The sequence below is a fragment of the Lates calcarifer genome, linkage group LG24 (assembly GCF_001640805.2).
Source record: "Lates calcarifer isolate ASB-BC8 linkage group LG24, TLL_Latcal_v3, whole genome shotgun sequence".
NCBI classification, from domain to species: domain Eukaryota; kingdom Metazoa; phylum Chordata; class Actinopteri; family Centropomidae; genus Lates; species Lates calcarifer.
Genome location: NC_066856.1, coordinates 13,836,259 through 13,855,180, shown reverse-complemented (window position 1 = coordinate 13,855,180; position 18,922 = coordinate 13,836,259). Strand labels below are relative to the sequence as shown.

Genomic DNA, 18,922 nt, shown 5'->3' with positions numbered 1-18,922 from the left:
CCTGCGTGGCTTCCGGGCTCTAATCACTCAGTACTCCTGTGCCTTCTTCCTCCTCATGCATCCATCCTTCCATCCATCTTTCATCCATCCATCCGTCCAAGGCGCTGTTGCATGCTGCACGCATCATCCCTCCTTACCATGTGTGTTTGACGTCAGAAACTTAGGAGGGGCTCCTCCGTGGAGCTGGTTGCTGTTTGTGGTGCTGAAACAACGCCTGTATTGTGTTGCCATTTAGCGAGATTTTTTTTTCTGCCTCTGCGTTTCTTCCCGTCTCTTTCTTTCCTCTCAAAGCATGCCTCTTTAGTCCGAGTGTGAGCAGCTCACAGCTGAGTCGGCGTCAAACATGTTGTTTTAGCGGAGGTGTGCGATGGATTAGTAGTACTGTATTAGGCGGGAGCGGTATGGATTCACTGTGGTGTCCCATCCTCTTCGCTGCATTGGCTGTCAGCCTCTGCTCCTCACCTGCCCTCGGTGACAGAAAATTTGGTAAGCAACTGTTCCTCAACTTGTTTTTTATCATGTCTTGTTTGTTAAATCTGTGTTAAATCTTTTTAGTGTCTGTGGTGCTAATTTCTCACCTGCCTGTCTCGGCTCGGTCGGGGCGTTGATGCAAACATTTGCTCTCTTTTTAAAAGTTAAGCAAATGTCCCCGTCGAGCAAGATCTTGTAGTATTTGCAGGTGCATATCACCTTCGTTTTGCAATTGCTAAAACTTGTGTTTGTGCCTTGATGCTGCAGATTGGGGGAAATCTGAAGATCCAGCAGGAAAAGTTACATAATCTGTCAGGCCCAATGCACAAAATGTTTACTGAGTACTGACTAATACTTGTATCGTAACCAATGCTCTTTCTTAACTGCTATTCTCATAAAAAATATACAATTACACTTAACACTGTAGGACAAAAATGTTAAGTTTTGCATCCAATAATGGGTTTTACACTCATTGTCACACAACTACAATAATACACAAAATTTCATATGACTTTAATGCTTTCAGTGCCCATAAAATTACTCATCACATACCCTTAAGGAGCATGCAATTTTAAATCCAGTTAAATATTTAATAATATCCTATGCCTCCCCAGGAAAAGGACATCTTTCATACAGCCCTGTTTCATTTTCAGACTTGGCCAGGCTATATTTTCATTACCCTTGATTCGTTCTTCCAGCCCCAGCCTCAGACACTACACTGCAATTTAAAAAAAAAAAAAAAAAAAAGTATGGCCCATGTCCAAACCCTGACATATTAGAGAGGCCATTGAGGTAATTGTGTCCTTTTGATAGAATAGATAGAGATTAAAGGATTCATTTTACCGCTTCAGTCGTGTGCTAGTTGTGAGAAGAACCTCCTCGGTTACCACCTCCAATTTACACTTCTAATCGCACTTGCTTATCCAGGATCAGCAGTCAGAACACATGACAGCATAAACTTTATAATGAGCGAGAGGCAAATATAGGTCTCAGGCTGGCACTCAAGCTCTGTGATGATTCATACAGGCACCAAGCTGCATCATATTCTTTATATTTAGAAGAAGAGGGTGTCCGTTCTTTTTGCATCATGCGTAATATGCACTCGCACACCATCCAGCATACAGTTTCTTTTAATATATGTACAAATAACCTTTGCTCATGTAGGGTATTCACAATATAATAAGCCTAGAACTTGTCATTTTTCTTCATGGGGTTTTTCTTCCTGCAAGTTGGCTAATTTATGTCTAGAATACTTGTGAATGAGGCAGTACTTATTCCCCAAGTGCATTTCTCTCATTGAATTCTCAGCATGTTTTTCTGTGTGTGTGGAAGAGGTCTCCGTTGTCAGAGTGTGGCTGGGAGTTAGAGATGGTTATTGTTTTTAATGAGTCCCGCTGAGGATTACGCTGTGTTACTGGAAAGCTTTGGATCAAGGTGTGCTGGAGTGATGTAGCGGATATATATAATAAACACAGCGCATATATAGTGTGTGGGTGGGTTGGAGTGTTTTGTGTGGGAGAGACGGAGATAGCGTGCCGTGTGTGGGTGTGTACGTTCTGTGTGTCTGAGAGCACATGAAAGCCAGACTGGGGAAAAATAAGTCTGCAGCTGCATGCTCTAATTATGAAATTAAGTGTTGTAAAATTTAAACAGTGGTGTGAATTTGGCCTCATGCATAAGAATAAGAACATCTGAACTTTTTGAATGCATAGTGCCTGAAAAAATTATCTCTGTAGATATTTTTGAAGTGCTTAATGCACTTCAACAGTGGCCCAAACCTAGTATGAGTTCACAAAATTTGACTTGTTATGCATAACCTCTTGCGTAAGTGTAAATCAGTGGTAATATGCATGCAGAGAGCAAAAATAGAGATAATATATGTATGAAGGATTCATGTAGCCTTCTAGAGGCAGTTCAACATCTGTTACTCTCTTACAAAGCCAAACATACTTACAGTTGTACATATGTGATCAAAATTGTGTTAATACCTGAATCTGACTTTGGCATTAGTTTTACTATATTAAAATGGCATTTAATTTTGCCATATAAAGGTCTGTTTTTTGTTAAACTTGTATAAACAGTCCGACAACTAGGCAGCTAATGTTAAAAAAGGGGAGATATACTGTGTCAAAAGTAAGCTATCAGGGGAGAGACTAGCATTAGCTAAAACTAAAAGTTAACCATCTTATTTTTGTCTGGCTGTAATCTGTAACCAAAATCTTTGTAATTCTGTTTGTCATTCTGGTAAATGAGTAAGTTTTTTTTATGAGAGCTGAGAGACATATTTTACAGGTAGATAATTCATCTTCCTTCTGCATGTTTTGAAAATTATAAGGCAGCATGTGGTATCTGCATTTTAGGTATTTATGCCAATGACTACTTACTTATGTACATTTAAATCACATTTACATTTAAATGTATTATAATATGGATTCAGTTATTATTGATTGTAATATACTGTGCATGTTGTTAGAAGGCATAGAGAAACTAGCAAACCAGAGATACATTTAATCTCTGTAACTGTGAACTATAAATAATCAAAATAAGTTTATTCTCTTTAAAAAAATGTTCACATGGACAAGAAAGGTGAAGGAGAACATTTGATATGTTTTCCCTTGAAGATGGTGCACAGGCAGAGTTCAATAGCTGCATCTTTTACATCTTAATCAGCCTGAACAGACTGAAAATGACACATTACAAGTTTTTATCTGTTGCACACTGAGCTACCAGCCTGAACAAACTACAAACAATTTCTCTCAATTTTACTGCTTCTATACCTGTAATACTTTCTGTCTTTATAGAGCAGTATAGTATAGGTCCATATCTGCCTCACATGGTTGAGATTCACTCTAACTCTTAGAGGATGACATAAACAGCAGTAAAATATTAAAACATGCTGTTTGCTCACCTTGGTCCTACCCTGACGTCTGTGCAGTCTAAGAGGATGCTCTGGTCTTCCAAAGAACAGCAGAGGTCATGGACAGGTTAATGTACTTTTCCAGTGCTTTCCTGCTGTGGTGACTCACTATAACCAGTCCAGTGCCTTCAAGTGAAGCGTAATTCAAAAGCATGCCTGAGAATTAGCCAAAGGGTAGTATTTCTGCTGGTTTGACAAACTGTACAACAGTTACACATTAATTATGTCATGAAGTACACCCTGGAAGGCTGTGTAGTGTTTCTCGACTTATAAAAGACAAAAAAAAGGATGTAATTAAATTGAGAATTGGCTTCTATTTCTCCACATGAAATTCAGACATCTTAGTTAAGCTTTGTTGTTAGAGTGCAGGGAGGTTAATGCCCTGTTTACACAAAGTTAGAAACAGCACCATTTGAATAATGAATTTACTGACTACTGAGGAAAGTGTTGCCAATGGAAAATTTGCAGAAATTGATTTTGCTGCGCATTAACACTCTAGCGCTTTGCAATCAGTGTTTCTATCAGACCTGTTGTTAAAATTCAGTTCAGCGTCTCTATTCTGTTTGCAGAGGTTTGGTTGTGTGCTGAATCCCAATAACAACCAGTGAAAATCCCATAGTTTGCTAACTAGACTGGCAGCCATTCTCCCTCTGCAAGGTCATGTTTTGTTAGCAAGATAAATGTACTTTCAGCAAGTTTGTTAAAGTGATACTGAATCAATTAAAACAGAAATCCCAGTGAAGTAAAATGCACGTTATGAAAAGCTTTAAAGATTTAATAAATAACGATTCCAGTTCTTACCAAGGTGTTGGCGTGATTCTAATAATTAATTCACAAATCTAGTGGAAACACAGAGATCAGACTGCATGAAAAAAATTCAGGCATCACACCATATTGATTGTTTTTATCACAAAAGCCTTGTGTATTATTTGTAACAGGCTTTAAGGGATTCTGCCTTAGCTCCCCTAAACCCACTTTATCAAAACCTCTCTCTTTTACATCCAAATTAAGGAGAGTTACAGCATGTATCGATGGATTGAGATATGTGACAGGGTCGCTTATCTCCAATACGTACAGTACATGTAAACATTGCCCTCTAAGGCTGTGCTGCTCGGTCTTTTCATTATGGCTGGCTATCAGCAGCCATCGCCTAATATACCCAGACAAGCTAGATTTGATTCATAGGCTGCTGAGCTCTATCTATTTTGCCACAGGCCTCTGTCATACCATAGATATCAGGACTGAGTGGTGATATCAGATATCTTATAGTGGTTATAAATCATCTGAGAGGATTGAAATGTGTGGCGATATGAGGATAGATATTTTACAACCGTGTGGATTAAGAACTTGGTATAAATCCACGTGAGAATAGACATGCTGTAGCGGTGGAAGAGGTTTGTTTTCATCCTATATGTTTGTGTTGTCTTACTATTTCCTCAGTTGCTAGGACACTCTCTGCTTCTCTCAGGGGACCAGTTATTTCTATGTGGTTTATGCTGGGACAAAGCTTCCTATAGGTACTTACTCACAGAAAACAATGTCCTACATGGTGCTAAAAAGATTTTTTGTAAACTACAAGAAGTTTAAACTAATGTATGTGAAAGAATGGAAACCTAAGAGGTAACAGCAACTCTAATATTTAAAATCCAAGCTATATAAATAAAGACAAATCATAAGTAGTCTTTTGATCAGTGCCATAATAACAGCATAGTGTTTGGAGAATAAAAGTGGACTACAGCCATGCCAGAAGCCCTGTCTAAACACATAATATGCCCATTCAAACCCCACATCAATATGCTTTAATACCAACACAAGTAACTAATTCTTCATTTTATAAAGGTGCAAACATTTCTGAATAATGAAAACTTCATTTCTAAAACTCTGCCTGAATGCCCTCTGAAACCAAATCATAATTAATGTAAAAACTGATCCTTGTATAAAAACTAATAGGACCGCCAAAACGAATATTAACCCTGCCATGATGTGTCTCACGGTCTCAGTAAAGGTCGCAGTGTGTTTTTCTTATCTCTCAGGACGTCTGAGTCATCTTGACTAAACTGGTAAAGGGTCAGTTTGAAGCAGCTAGCATCGGCCTTCAGCCCAGATTTAATTGACACTTTGGATTTGAAGCCTTTCTAGAATTCACTAAAGGCTCTGACTCATCCAATAAACGGGAAAGTATTTATTGGATGAGATTTTATTGTGCAGTGTATCCCCTCTGAGCACATGGCTGCACAGGATGGTTAGATGAGCATTTGGTGTGTTATTTGCAAAGCCTGCTTTTTCCAAATTAATAATCTCAACAGCTGCAGCATTCAGTGTTAGGGTAATTGATCTAACATTAAGATTTTCAGCTATCATCTGTTGTTGAATGTAATATATGCCTATTGATTCTTTCTGATAAACAGCATACAGAGTAATAAACAACCTCCTCTCAGCTGCATTGAGCCAACATACAGCTGCTACAGCGTTGTTTATTGTCGACTGATAAGCTATTCAAGTGTTGCTGTATTTCCTAGCGCTTGAGAAAAATTGGATTTTTGAGTTTTTAGTTAATTTCTAAGTTGCAGCCTTCAAAGTTTAAGCGCTGATTTTGTGCAAAGACGACACAAAGCAGGCTGTATATTCCTGGCTTGGGATGTCGCCACGGCTGGTGTGTGATAACAGACAAAGTGCAATGTTTCTTTGTGACTCAACAGATGCTCGGAGGAGTGTGTTGGCTTCGAGTGGTTATTGAGACAAGGGAGTGGGGAATGAAGGGGGCGGGCTGCGCTTCTGTGTCTTTCCCCGACAAATGTCAGTGGCTCTTGAGAGGAAGGAAGTCAGAATTGTGTCAAACAGACGTGTTGAGGCAATCCATCTCGTTAAGTCTCTCGTTCTGCTTCAGTTCAAGGTGAACCTCAGATATTCTGGGTCAAGGAGGAAGGGTGCCACCAGAGATGCGAGGAAGGTTATGATACATTTTTCTGGGGGAGGACTTGCTTTGGGCTGCTTTTACACTCTAATGTAGAATTAAATTACATTTCAAGAGGCTTTTTACCCCTTAGAGACATGTCAGCAGTGAACAGTTTTCCCACTTGCACATCTTACACATAACAGAATGTGCTCCTTATGCTTTCTCACCTCGCCATATACCTGAGCCTCACGCCCTTGTGACACAGAGTGTGAAAACATCCTTGGGTATTAAAAGGATTGAACAGCCCTGTTATACCTTTTCGCAACTGTTTCATTCAGTTCAGATTAAATGGTGTTGGTAAAGGGGTCAGTGTGAAGGTCACCTCTGTGTTGTAGAGCCAAGATTTATAATGAGGACAATAACACTGTAATGAGGATTCTGAAGGCTGCAAGTTCAGCACAGGAATTAATCTATACCATCTCAGCTGTGATTAAAGCAGTAATGTGTCTGCTTCGTCTTAGGGTGATGCTGATTAATACTCCAGACCATTTCTCAGTGCAGCAAGGAAACAAAATGACTGCTGGGGGAGAGGAGGTGAGGCAAAAGAGAGATGCTGAAAATCTCACGGGGGAGGTGTTTTCCTATTTTTGTGACTAATTGATATGACTGCTGTCATCTGTGAAGTGCATTAGTGACACTTTTTCACCAAATTTGGCTCAGATCCACCAAAAGCTGTTCAGTGTACAGCACTCCACATCCTGCTCTAATGAAACAGGACATTTTGAGCATAATTCAAAAACTACCGGTGTGATTGGCCGGCAATAGTGCTGCACCCCTGCTCCGTCCAGTATTATTGTTTCTGTTGCAACATTGCTTTTGGGAAACCGCTTAGAATGACTTATGGCTTTATGAAACGATGGGTTAATGAAACTCCAAATGAATATTTTGTTGCTCTGTGTCTGCTGGATGAATAAATAGGCAACTGTATGCTAACACAGTGCTGTGCTTACTGCTAGCTCCACTGCCCCTGAAGTGGCCAGCAAATTAATTGATGCATTGATAAAGTGAAATCTCTAACAAATGAGGTACTGTATCTAAAGATTAACGTGGTACCAGTTAGTGTGAGGACAGAGATTTAATCAGCTGGGAGGGAAGGTGTTCACACATAAAATTGTGGATGACATGATTGGTAGTAGTCACCCATTAATTCAAAAATCTGTACTATATAAAAAAACAGCTGTGACAGTGAAAAAGCCAAAACTGACAGGCTTGTTATGGAAAGACCTGTGGATTCTCCTCAAGCCACAAAAGGTGCTTTTCCTTTAGCAATGAGAAGTGGTCTGAGTACAGCTCAGTTAAAGTGGGTCTCCGAATGTCCCTCTGTCTGCATTAACGCAACCAGTTTTGCTCTGAGCTCTAAAATTACCAAACACGCTCAAGAATGACAACAAGAATGTTATTTCACCTGCATTTGCGTGTCCACTGGCGTTACATCTGCATGAGAGTGTAGCCCGAACACTGCAGTGTTGTCATGACCTGCACTTTAAATGAGGTTCAACCGGCACTCATAAGAGTTAAACCTTTTACTGCATCTGGAGGACTAGAGATTTCCCTTGGGGCCAGATTGTGTTGGTTCACTTTGAGCTCCTCAGCACATGAGAAGGAGGACGCTTAGCTGTTTGACTTGCTCTGGTTCTGCACTTCAACACCCAATCACACCTCAGAAGAGGGGAGAAAATCAAATGTCTGAATCATTCAGCGCAGGTCAGGGAAAAGGTCAAGCCGGCCTATTTCTGGGTCCTCTGTTGCCGCAGTGACGCTGCCATCTTTAATTCATGGCCGTTGTCTGGGCTGTCGCCTGGAGCTGGCAGCTGAGTGACTGAGAGTGACCTGCCTACCTAGGAATTCTGAGAGAAATTCTCTGGAAAGCTAGTGAAAAATGTGTTTGGTTACACTCCTCTGCATGTCAGGTGGTTTCACATCAGGTTCCCTCTTCAATCAAAGTGACCTCAAAGCACCCTGACTTCCTGCCTCTAGCTCCTACTAATTATTCATGTTGTTAAGTAACTTTAGATTTATTCATTGATGCATTACTTTTGCTTCAAAGGAAAAGTTTAGCATATAATTGCCGCCGTATAACTGAGAAAATCCTCAAGAAATGTAATAAAAAATGATAACATTAAATGAAAACATATCTGTACATTAGCCTAGCTTAGCACAAATGCTGAAAACAGATGGAAACCGTTAGCCTGGTTATTATTAAGATGCAAAATCTCTCTACCAGCACCTCTAAAGTTTACTCCGTACTAAAAACCTACAACATTTTATTATTCATACAAAAACGTAAGTGTAAAATTGACAATTTGTGCTTTTGTTACGTTTGGACAGAGCCAGGCTAGCTGTTTCCCCCTTTTCCAGTCTTTATGCTAAGCTAAGCTAAGCAGCTGCTAACCATAGCTTCATATTTTACAGACAAATGTAAGAGTGGTATCTTCTCTCACCTAACTCTTGGCAAGAAAGAGAGTAAGCATATTTCTCAAAATGACTAACTTTTCCTGTAGGCACAAATTTGACATTTTTCCATAAATAATAATAAAATAGAAGCCTCCGCAGTAGTGTCGCCCATGGTATTTTTGTGGAAATTAATCACTCGCAGTGTGATTCACCCCAGGAAAATTGGTTTCCTCATGAAATGTAGGCGCACAAAATGCCACAGTCTTATTTAAACATCTGTTATAACAGTGTCCTGTCATGTTAAGATGAAAAGTGCATGGGGAACGTATGAAAATGTCGAGGATAATGATAAACTAACCATAGCTGAACTACTGACATGTGACGTGCAGCTTTTGACAAGAACAGACCTTTTGGAGCAGTGAAAAGCTTGGAGCCGTCTTTAATTTTAGCAGGAGAGCGCCTTAATGACACAAGCTGTTTGAGTCTGTGGACATGGTGTCAAGCTGATGCTAATTTGCTTGCAGGTGATGTTCTTCTCTGCTGTCCCTGCTCCAGCCACGCTCCCTTTTCAATTCACTTGCACTTTTATTGCTGTTGTCACCCCCTGCACTGTTATAAAATGGGTTTTTTGGCTGGCAGTACAGGTGTGTGTGTGTGTGTGAGTGAGCGAGAGAGTAAAAATGAGTCAGGTGTCCTTGGTTGCAGCTTATAATTATAATAAAAGATATGTTGGTGGCCCCAGAGAGTGAATGAAATATGTCCTAAACTGCAGCAGGCTCTGGGAGTGGCTGTCCTCGCTGCCAGACTCCCAGCATCCTCCTTGGCCCCTCAGACATCACAGATGGTATCCCGGCACTGGCCAACCACCTGTGAGGGAAAGCAAACGATCAAGTCTCTGACTTGTTCAGCCTTGGGTTTAGCCTCATCAGGACATTTTTAATGTTCCAGGCAAGGTCAGCCAATCACGGCCAAATGTTTCAGACAGTCTTAAGCAGTTCCTACACTCCTAAATCTCCTCTGAGATGTGTAATGAAAGGCTTGATAATGTACAGGTGGAGATTATCTGAGAGATTATGGTTATATTATTTTCTAATGAGACACTCTCAGTCATTCTTATGTAATTGCTTTCCCTTAAATGACCTTAAATGAGCATTTCCCCTTAAAAACACTCCTCTCTGATTTCACGCCCCCGAGGGGAGACACCCATGCTGTTATGTCCCTGACACGCTGCTTAGTTGAGGTTTTAGCTGAAGGTGAATTGTTTTTGGGTGTGCGTGTGCCTGTGTATGTGCTGCCCCTTGCTTACTTATCCAGTGGGTGCACTTGCTGCCCTCAATAGCCATTAGTTGTAATAAGGCATGCAGGGGGCATCATGGGAAAGTGTTTCTCTGCTACAGAGGTGTGGATTGTGGCTTCAGAGAGGTTTAGGCCACAGGTAATTGACCAAGGTTCATTTCTCTGCATGCTAACATTAGCTTGTGTAGGAGGTTTCAGGCAAAACCTGCATAGTGCCCTGCATGTAATTAGTACAGACTGATGAGACTAAATTCTCTAAGATCTATAGGACAGTATTACACTGTAATCTCCTACAGTATTATTACTATTATGTAGTCTCCTGAGAATACAGGCCGCTAACTACCACTGTATCATGTTAAAAACTGTGAACTGACTCACAGCATTCACTGACCTTCTGGATTCTCCCTGCATACTGTATTTGTGAATTAGGTCACACAGTGCCTATTTTGGGAGGGAAAGCTACTGCATATTCAGAGCACCTGTAGTTCACTCACACCTAGTGCTGCTGCTAATGACTATTTTCATTATTGGTTAATCTGACATTTATTTTTATGACAATCATAATTACCCAGAACCCAGTTTGACATCTCAAAAGCTCTTGTTTTGTTTGACCAGTTTTTAAAATATTATATTACATATTCCAAATTTCACAAATCAATCTGACAATTTGTACACCGGGCAAAAATACACAGCATTTATTATTATTTCAATACATCCCACAGAGACTTGACTGACAGATCCATTGATGAGCCACTGTAATTGATCTGTGGTGAGGTTGGCATGGCAACAGAGCGTCGTCACTCAAAAGCAAGTGTAGCACTTTTTTGGAAAGGTCATTTTGTTTGTAAAATTATCTTGTATGCCTAGAATTACAAGAGACAGTGGCTATTCTTTGTCAGGGTGCTTCATTAAGATATAGCCTAGACACTTTTTTTCCTCAGCCACAACGAGTCTAGCATCGTTTTTTTTTTTTTTTTTTCCTGCCTGAGGTAATCAGCAGCATCCACTGTGATTGCATTTTAATTAAAAGGCGCCATTTTAATCATCTCTGGCATGATGTCGGAGAAAGGGGATGTGGCGTTATCAATCCTATGTTCCTGCCTATCACACGTGCACATGCACACAGTCACACACACACACACCCATACACACACACACACACACATACACACGGTGTCTGACTAACTATGCTTGTGTGGATGCTTCATTAAATGGAAGGTCGTAATTAATATTGAGAGCTGACAAGGCCTCCCAGAGAACTCAATGAATTAAGCAGGGAAGTGATGAAGAGGTAAATTTAAATGGACTGACACTAATTGTGGAGCGATGAGATGCATGGTCAAGAGGGACTTCTAACTTCAAGTGACTACTCTGTATAAGTTTGGTCTAATATATATATATATTTAGCCTTCTTCAAGCTGTACGTGAAATAAGCATGGATTTAATACAGAACAGGCTTAACAGGCACAGGTACCTAAGCTGGAGACAGATAGATGAATGCGACATTCACTCTAGTCATAACTCTGTTTTGAAGGAAATATCTGGCTCTTTAACTGCTAAATGCTCCACTATGTTCATCAGTTTTTTTGCACTGGTGAGAGTCACAAAACCAAACCAAACCAAAACAATGAGCTTAAAGATGCTAAAATAATCCATAGAGCTGAAGGGCACTGCAGAGTTGAGTGATAATTCTGTGGGTTTGTGGCAATGATTGACCCCTATTATGTTAAACTCATAAACTCATTTCATCCATTGTTAAAATAAAAATATTCATTAGAGCAACTTTAAGGTTTCGTAAAGCAGCTTAAATGTGTGCTATAAGAGTTGATGGAGTGTCCTATAGTATTTTCTGTTACATCTGTAGAGAGTGTGAGTGTGGAGCTGCCGTGGAGGGAAACTCAGGAAAAGTTTTAGATGCAGAATTATGAAGTCTGAAGGTGCAGATACTTGCAGATGTAGCTGAAAAAGACAAAAAATGGAATATGGTGCGTAGATAGGTGTAGCCCATAATATGTCCATTAAAATGAGGGATGAACAGCTATACAACGAGTTGTTAGAAAAGCCATTTGTGGTCTTGGTTTTTGAGCAGTAAGTTGTTTCAGTTCAGTTCAGGACATTCTGCCTTTTAGTTTTGTTCTAGAGAGCTGAACGACCTTCCAGCTCAGTGATGATGCCTCACTCTACATCATTAGACAGCCATTTCGCTGACATATTGTAGCCATTACCTCCAAAAGGTGTAATTTCATGAAAAGTGCCCTGTACTTCTAAACAAAATGGCTGCATATTGTGTCTGTATAATCAGGGTCCAATGCAGATTAGCCTTTAATAATTGCAACAGAATAATGATGCAAATGTCAAACTTGAAAAGAAACTTGAGACAAGTGATGCCTGAGAAGTTTCTGTCTCGTTCACACTTGTCCTGATTATCTGTCCTTTCTGTGTGAATTGATTAACAGACTTCTAACACCTATCTCTCCTCATTATTAAAGAAGCCTGACAGAGGCCTCTCCTCCTACTCAGCCTGTTCTTTATTCACGGTCACGAGCTGCTCATTGCTGTCCATCGAGGCCAGTGGGCCAAGAGGGTGCATCCAATTCCGTCACTGCTTCTGATGAGCAAAGGGAGGGAAATAACAAAGATAAAAGACTTGAAGAAAGAGGGCTGAGGCTTGGCCTAGTTGTTTACAGATTGTCTCTGTGTTGCCAGCACTGCAAACGCCACAAACTCCCTAGTATGAAACTGTCAAGAACTTACTGCGCAAACCCAAATGGTATGTTCTAAGTGGCTTATATCTTGGCTGAAGGTCTTTGTTATTGTGTGGGCTCGTTTTGACCCTGAATGTGCCGTTACATTCAGCTAACAAGACAGGAGGAGTTTTTACCCCACAGACTGTTTTTTTTTTTTTTTCTCAACTCTGTCTTTTCCTGGAAATGTGTAAATGTGGAGGATCACCTGCGCAGATCGGCATTGAGAACAATCGGTTCTCTACTCCCACGTGTGAAATATGAACACAGGGAACAGCTACCCATAATGCTCCTGCCATCTGTTCATTTATTAGTCTGGAACACCCAGCCCTAGTCCAAGCGTTAAAGTTCATTAATATTCATACAACATTCATTTATGGAAACGTTGCCCATGGAGTTGGGCTATTAGTGTCAGAGACAGGATAGGAGAAGTCACACTAATTGATGATTGATGGCTCTGCCATTAGCAGCAAGGCCCACAGCCAGAGTTAATGCAGTACTAAGCTGTACTTTTATAGAGCTGTGACATATTTAGAAATTGTGACACTGGGTTAATTTTGTAATGTAGTTTAGTACATTTTCTGTACATTCAAACGTGTATGCTTATAGTCTCCATTTATATCCAATAATGGCTTTCTTTACTGCCATTGTATCCCGTGGTGATTTAAGGCTGCAGCTAATTTCATTATCGATTAGAAGAGCAGTTTGATATTTTGGGAAATACCCTCATTTGTTTTCTTGCTAAGAGTTACATAAGAAGATCAATCCCACTCTCATAGCTGTCTGTTAATAATGAAGCCACAGCCAGCAGAAAGACAGCTTAGTTTAGCATGAAGAAGGGGAAACAGCTAACCTGGCTCTGTCAGAGGGTAACACAACCACAAAGCCATTTTCACTCATAAGTTTTTGTACAGCTAAAACAAACAAGTTCTAATGTGTTAATAAAGCCAGGCTAGCTAACAGCAACTAGCAGATTACCACCGAACTGTAGTGCCACATTTACTGCACAGAATGGTATCAGTCATCTCATTTCACTGCCGTCAAGGAAGCAAATAAACAGACTTATTATTTATTCAATCAATGTATTGTTTAGACCAGAAAATGTCCAGAAATGGTGAAAAATGCCCATTGCCATCTTCCAGCGCCCAGGGTAACATATTGAAAATGCTTGTTTTCAACCAACAATCAAACTCAAAGATTTTCGTCTATAATGATATAAAATGAAGAAAAGCAGCAAATTCTCACATTTGAAAACATGGACGAGAGAAGTTCTTTCATTTTTGCTCAATAAATGACTTAAATGTTCAACTGACTAATTTTCAGTTGAATTGATTTATTGTTTCAGCTCTATATGAAATAATACAAAACAGATTTATTTGCAGAACAGTCAGGGTACTTAAATGACTTCTGTGTTTTTTTTTTCTTCATTTAAAACCATTGTTAAACTTCTATGTGAAGAGGTGTTTATTACTTTTTCTCTTCTATTGTAGGTTGTCTGTTTGAAGACGAGCTCTGTACTCCGTATGAGTTCTGCGTCAATGGTAAGTCAGACTCAGAGGGTCATATACGCCCACCACACCTCATTATATTTTACTGTACGTCATCTCTGTGGTATCAACCATCCTCAACCCAACGCAGGTCTAAAGCTGTCCTGGCTATTTTTAATCATTCATAGATAGATAGTGACTTGAGAGCTTGTTGTTTCAGCTCAGTTTAGACATATGAGTCATGTTGAAGCAAAGTTATAAAACATCTGGGAGTCAGGCTGCAAAAGTGAAACACAGAACTGTATAAACAAACAATAGTGGCCTCATTTTATCCATCTAACCAACTACAGCGCTTTTGATGAATACCAAGAGGATGTTTTCCTTGTTTATGCCAAGATTTCCCCAAACCGCAAATGGTCACAACCTAATCTAAAAACCATCTTAGTTACGGGAGATGGATGTGTCTGTGTCAGTGGTTGCCATGACAACGTGTCACCTGATGAATGGAGGGGGAAATGTCGAGGCTTTTCACAGCGTGGCATTCAGCCGAATCACATGACGGGCTTTAATTTTGAAGAGGACTGATAGCATGTCGATATCGAGGATCATCTTCGCGACACAAGCCATCGTGAAAGGTTAACGTATTCTTCCATAGCAGAGGGTTCTGACACAGAAAGCAGTGGTTCGGGATACACTCTTATATGTGTGCAGGGGATCTACATCTATCCCAGTGCGTGTTTGCTTTTGTCCTCATGGGGATAATGATTAAATACCTGCGCTTTGAGGTTGTTTGTTTTATTTGACTCAGTTTTGCTCTCTTTATTTATTTTCTGCAGATTCATCTTAAAATCAATTTCATAAACACAATGAAGCCGACAAAGAGAACACTCACTCGTTGGCAGACAAAAGTATTCCATGCAAAACACGATGTGACCTATAGGAGACAGCACAGACTAACACACAGAACAAGCATTGAAAAAAACAAAGACAGGTGCCACTTTGAATATTGATATGGTGAAAAGAGGAGCACTAGCTTTTGTGTCTGTGTTGCCTGGTCCCTTATTGTATGGATACATATTTATTCTTATGTTAACCTGTTTATTAATCTAAATTCCTGTCTTACAACTTTTTTCATACAGTGCTAAAGCCAATTGATCAGGGACGCAGCTAACAATTATTTTCATTATTGAGTAATCTGGTAATTGCTGTCTCAACTTGTTGACTAATTGTCTGTCTATAAGATGACAGAAAATGCTGAGTAATTATTACAGTTTCCCGTGGTGCAATCTGACACCCACAGATTTAGATTTTGTTTATTTTTTCTAAACCAATATCCAAACTGGAGAAGGCAGTGCAGAAGACAAATATAAAAAAAACTGACTTTAATTACACAGACTGCATTTATATTGAGGGGAGCTGTGTGTAGCCTAATAGAAAGATACTGCTGACGCCTCGACAGAAAAATACCCAGAGGCAGAGGGTCGTGGTGGAGGGTTCATATTACGTTACATTATACTATCGCACAGATTTGAGATGCCTCTTCTCCCATAGCTTTTCATCTTTTCATTGTCTCTCTTATTATTTTTTTTTATCACTCTTTGGCCCAAGGAGCAGCACTCATAATGTCCCCTTTAACTGAAATGTAATTACAGGCACTATGCTCACTGAAGACAAATATATACAGGCAAAAAAGACTTATGTTGGTTTAATGTTGTACCTAATATGCAAGTAATGAGACATTATTTAGCTGCTTTATAACCCTCTGCCCACACTCAGTCTTCACTCCGTCACTCTCCATTGGCCTCTCGATGAGCAGCAGCCACCACACAGACGGGGGATGAGTGGGAGTAACTAGGTCTGCCACTTCAACCCTTCTCGTGGTCCCCGAAGGTGTAACCTGGTTTATTCTGGGCTGGGCCAACTGTGCTCCTCTTCACCCTGCTGCTGTTGCCATGCAAAGTGGCTGAGGGGAGGGAAGGGTTGTGAGAAGGAGCTGCTCTCTCTCTGTGGTGTCAATCAACACCCTTTTATATACGGTTACAGTGGATATGAGAAGTGTTGACCTCCCTTGGCTTTTTGATGCTTAAGCTTTCTCATACACAGTTGGTGGATTTTCGATGTCACACAGAAGTACGCTTCTTATTTTTAAATGATGACTGGCGATTTTGTTTGCAGAAACAGAGAAGACATGGAAATAAAGCAGCATTGTTAGTATATTGCAGAGAAGAGCTAGTTTAATAGTACAGTGTGTAAACAAAATATAGGTTAAATGTTTTTTGTTGTAACATAATGCTTGGATACCAAGCAACACCATGGTTATATTTTTATACTCTAATGTTTGTATTTCATACAGTATGCTCAGAGAAAAGGATCCAACACATATTTGGCTGGAGATGGTTGAGTGTAAACTTCCCCAAACCAAATAAAGAGCACAATGGAGGTGCTAACGTTACCCTGAACGTCTAATATACTAGATTTTGAATGGATGTCCCAAGTAATTCAACCCATAAATTAATATAGTTAGCTAAAGACGTGCTTGCTCGTACTATAGCCCCATGCACATCACTTTGGCATGACAAACCTGCTGCAACTGATTGTATTATAAATACACCTGTGATGTCCAAGTTTTTTTTAGTCAGTTTTGTGGCATAGCTGACCTTGAAAGAAAAATGAGGTCACTGACCATCCCTTTATGTACAGTTAAGTCAGTCATTAAGAAATGACAATTAAAAGTGGAAACTTCCAAGAGGTGAAAATTCTTTACAGGGTAAAAGCAGCAGCTGATTAGAGTCTATCTTTAGAAAATGTTCCTTCAATATGTTGCAGTTCTTCTCAGATGTCATTGTGTCATTGATTAAGTAGGTCAATTACTATCCTCCGTATATCATTTGATCTTATGCTGTCATGCTTCATTTTGGAACCAACCCTTCAAATCTTTACTTCCATCTTCAGGGGAATACTTTCCCTGAAGTTGTTCTAAAAGGATATGTGATTAACCTGAGACTGGAAATGCATTTTAATTTGATGCAATTCTCTAGAGTCTGTGGCTTACTGGTATGATAAGCTAAGCTAAAGTACAGCAGATGAGTGCTACATGTTTCCCTGAGGGCACCGGTCGGCTCCTATTAAACACTTAACCAATGGTGTTTCATCGATTGGTGGTTATCTTGCCTCCACTTGGGCCAATATTGTCTGAAACGTCTGCACTGTATTTTAGATTTAAACGATTTAGGTGATGCTTCTATTGATTGCAACCTGCAATGAGTGCAACTGCAGCATAAACACTAAGTAACCACTATAAAATCTTTAATCCTAAACAATCTGCATGGGCCAGAAAGAGAGCATTAAGGCTATAGGTGCAAGTCTCAGAATAATCAAGATCAGAAACAGTTTTAAGGCTAAAGAATTGTACAAAAAGTTTAACAAAAGACTCAAGCTCTTTGGGGACAAATATGTGGAAATGTAATGGGAGAAGTAAACAGATATGTTAATAAAAATAAAAATAAAAATGTAATAATAGAACTAATTTATATTCTGCAGCTAAATTCAATTGGCAATATGTTTGATGTAGCTCTGAGAGTCTTGTTTATCTTTATTAATATTTGTATTTACATGTCGTGTGCAGTGTGCGTACGAATGTAATTATCATTTCAAAGCCACAATTGTCAAATAAAATAGCTCTGAATAATTTGTAAACACTTCATTAAACATATCCTGATCACTTTAGCTTTTGTTTTCTACTCTTCTCTTTATTAGCAGTCTACATCTGGCCAGTCTCAGTGCATTGAATTGGGCCCATTCATTTTCATGAATTGAGTTGCGCAGCTAATACACCTGTTCCAATACGTCTTAATTTGTCTCCTGGGTCCATCCTCCCCTCCTCCTGACATACAGTCTTTTCAACATGCTTTGCTGACTGCCAGCTTTAGTGTTTGCTCCTGTTATCCCAGAGCATTAGCTTTCACAGTTTAAATAGCTTTAGCAGCAGCTGGGTGTCGCTCTGTCTGTCACAGTGGGAGGAGAGACGGTGTTGGGGTTTCAGAGCTCTTTACCTTTTTTTTTTTTTTTTTTTTCCTTTGGCTGAAAATCTTCCTCTTTATTTCTGTCAACATGCATCTTATCCAGACATGGCTGCTCTTTTGTGAGAATGCCACAGACTTTGTTTATGGTTGTGCATCTGAGAACTGATTGATTGATTCTGTGGCCATTTTTCTGTGTTGTGGATTACATTGATCAAGGTTCATTTGCATTGCAGTTGCCTTTTGTTCATCACAGTGACAACATTAGTCTTGTCTTGCAGGGAGGCACAAATTGATGTATTGTCAGCTTAATATTCCCTTAAACCTGACAGATGATCAGTAGAAAATCATTACTCTGCTTGACAGACTTTGCTTCATTCCTGAATAGCCTTGAAGGTATTAGACCTACATAGATCTCTAACACTAATGCTGTCTGTTAACACCTGACATATTTCTGGAAAAGCTCCTAGGTATTTTGACTGCATTGCATCTCTCTCTTATTTTCAGATTTGGACAACCCTCTGTGCACCAAACACACGCTGCGCTCCTCCAAGCCTGAAATTAAAATATTGTTTCTAGCTGTCAAAAACAGGGGGAAAAAAATAGTGTTTCATAAAAACTGTCGACTACAATGAACC

The 18,922-nt window shown here is 39.7% G+C and overlaps 1 protein-coding gene across 1 annotated transcript in view; it reads left to right on the top strand.

The window, feature by feature from the left end:
* ptprn2 (protein tyrosine phosphatase receptor type N2) overlaps nt 1-18,922 on the top strand; it is a 118,301-nt gene continuing 99,379 nt past the window's right edge. The window contains exons 1-2 of the mRNA XM_018695371.2: nt 1-486; nt 14,269-14,319. Coding sequence (XP_018550887.1) covers nt 402-486; nt 14,269-14,319 — 136 coding nt within the window. The 5' untranslated portion in view covers nt 1-401. The remainder of the gene's footprint in view (nt 487-14,268; nt 14,320-18,922) is intronic.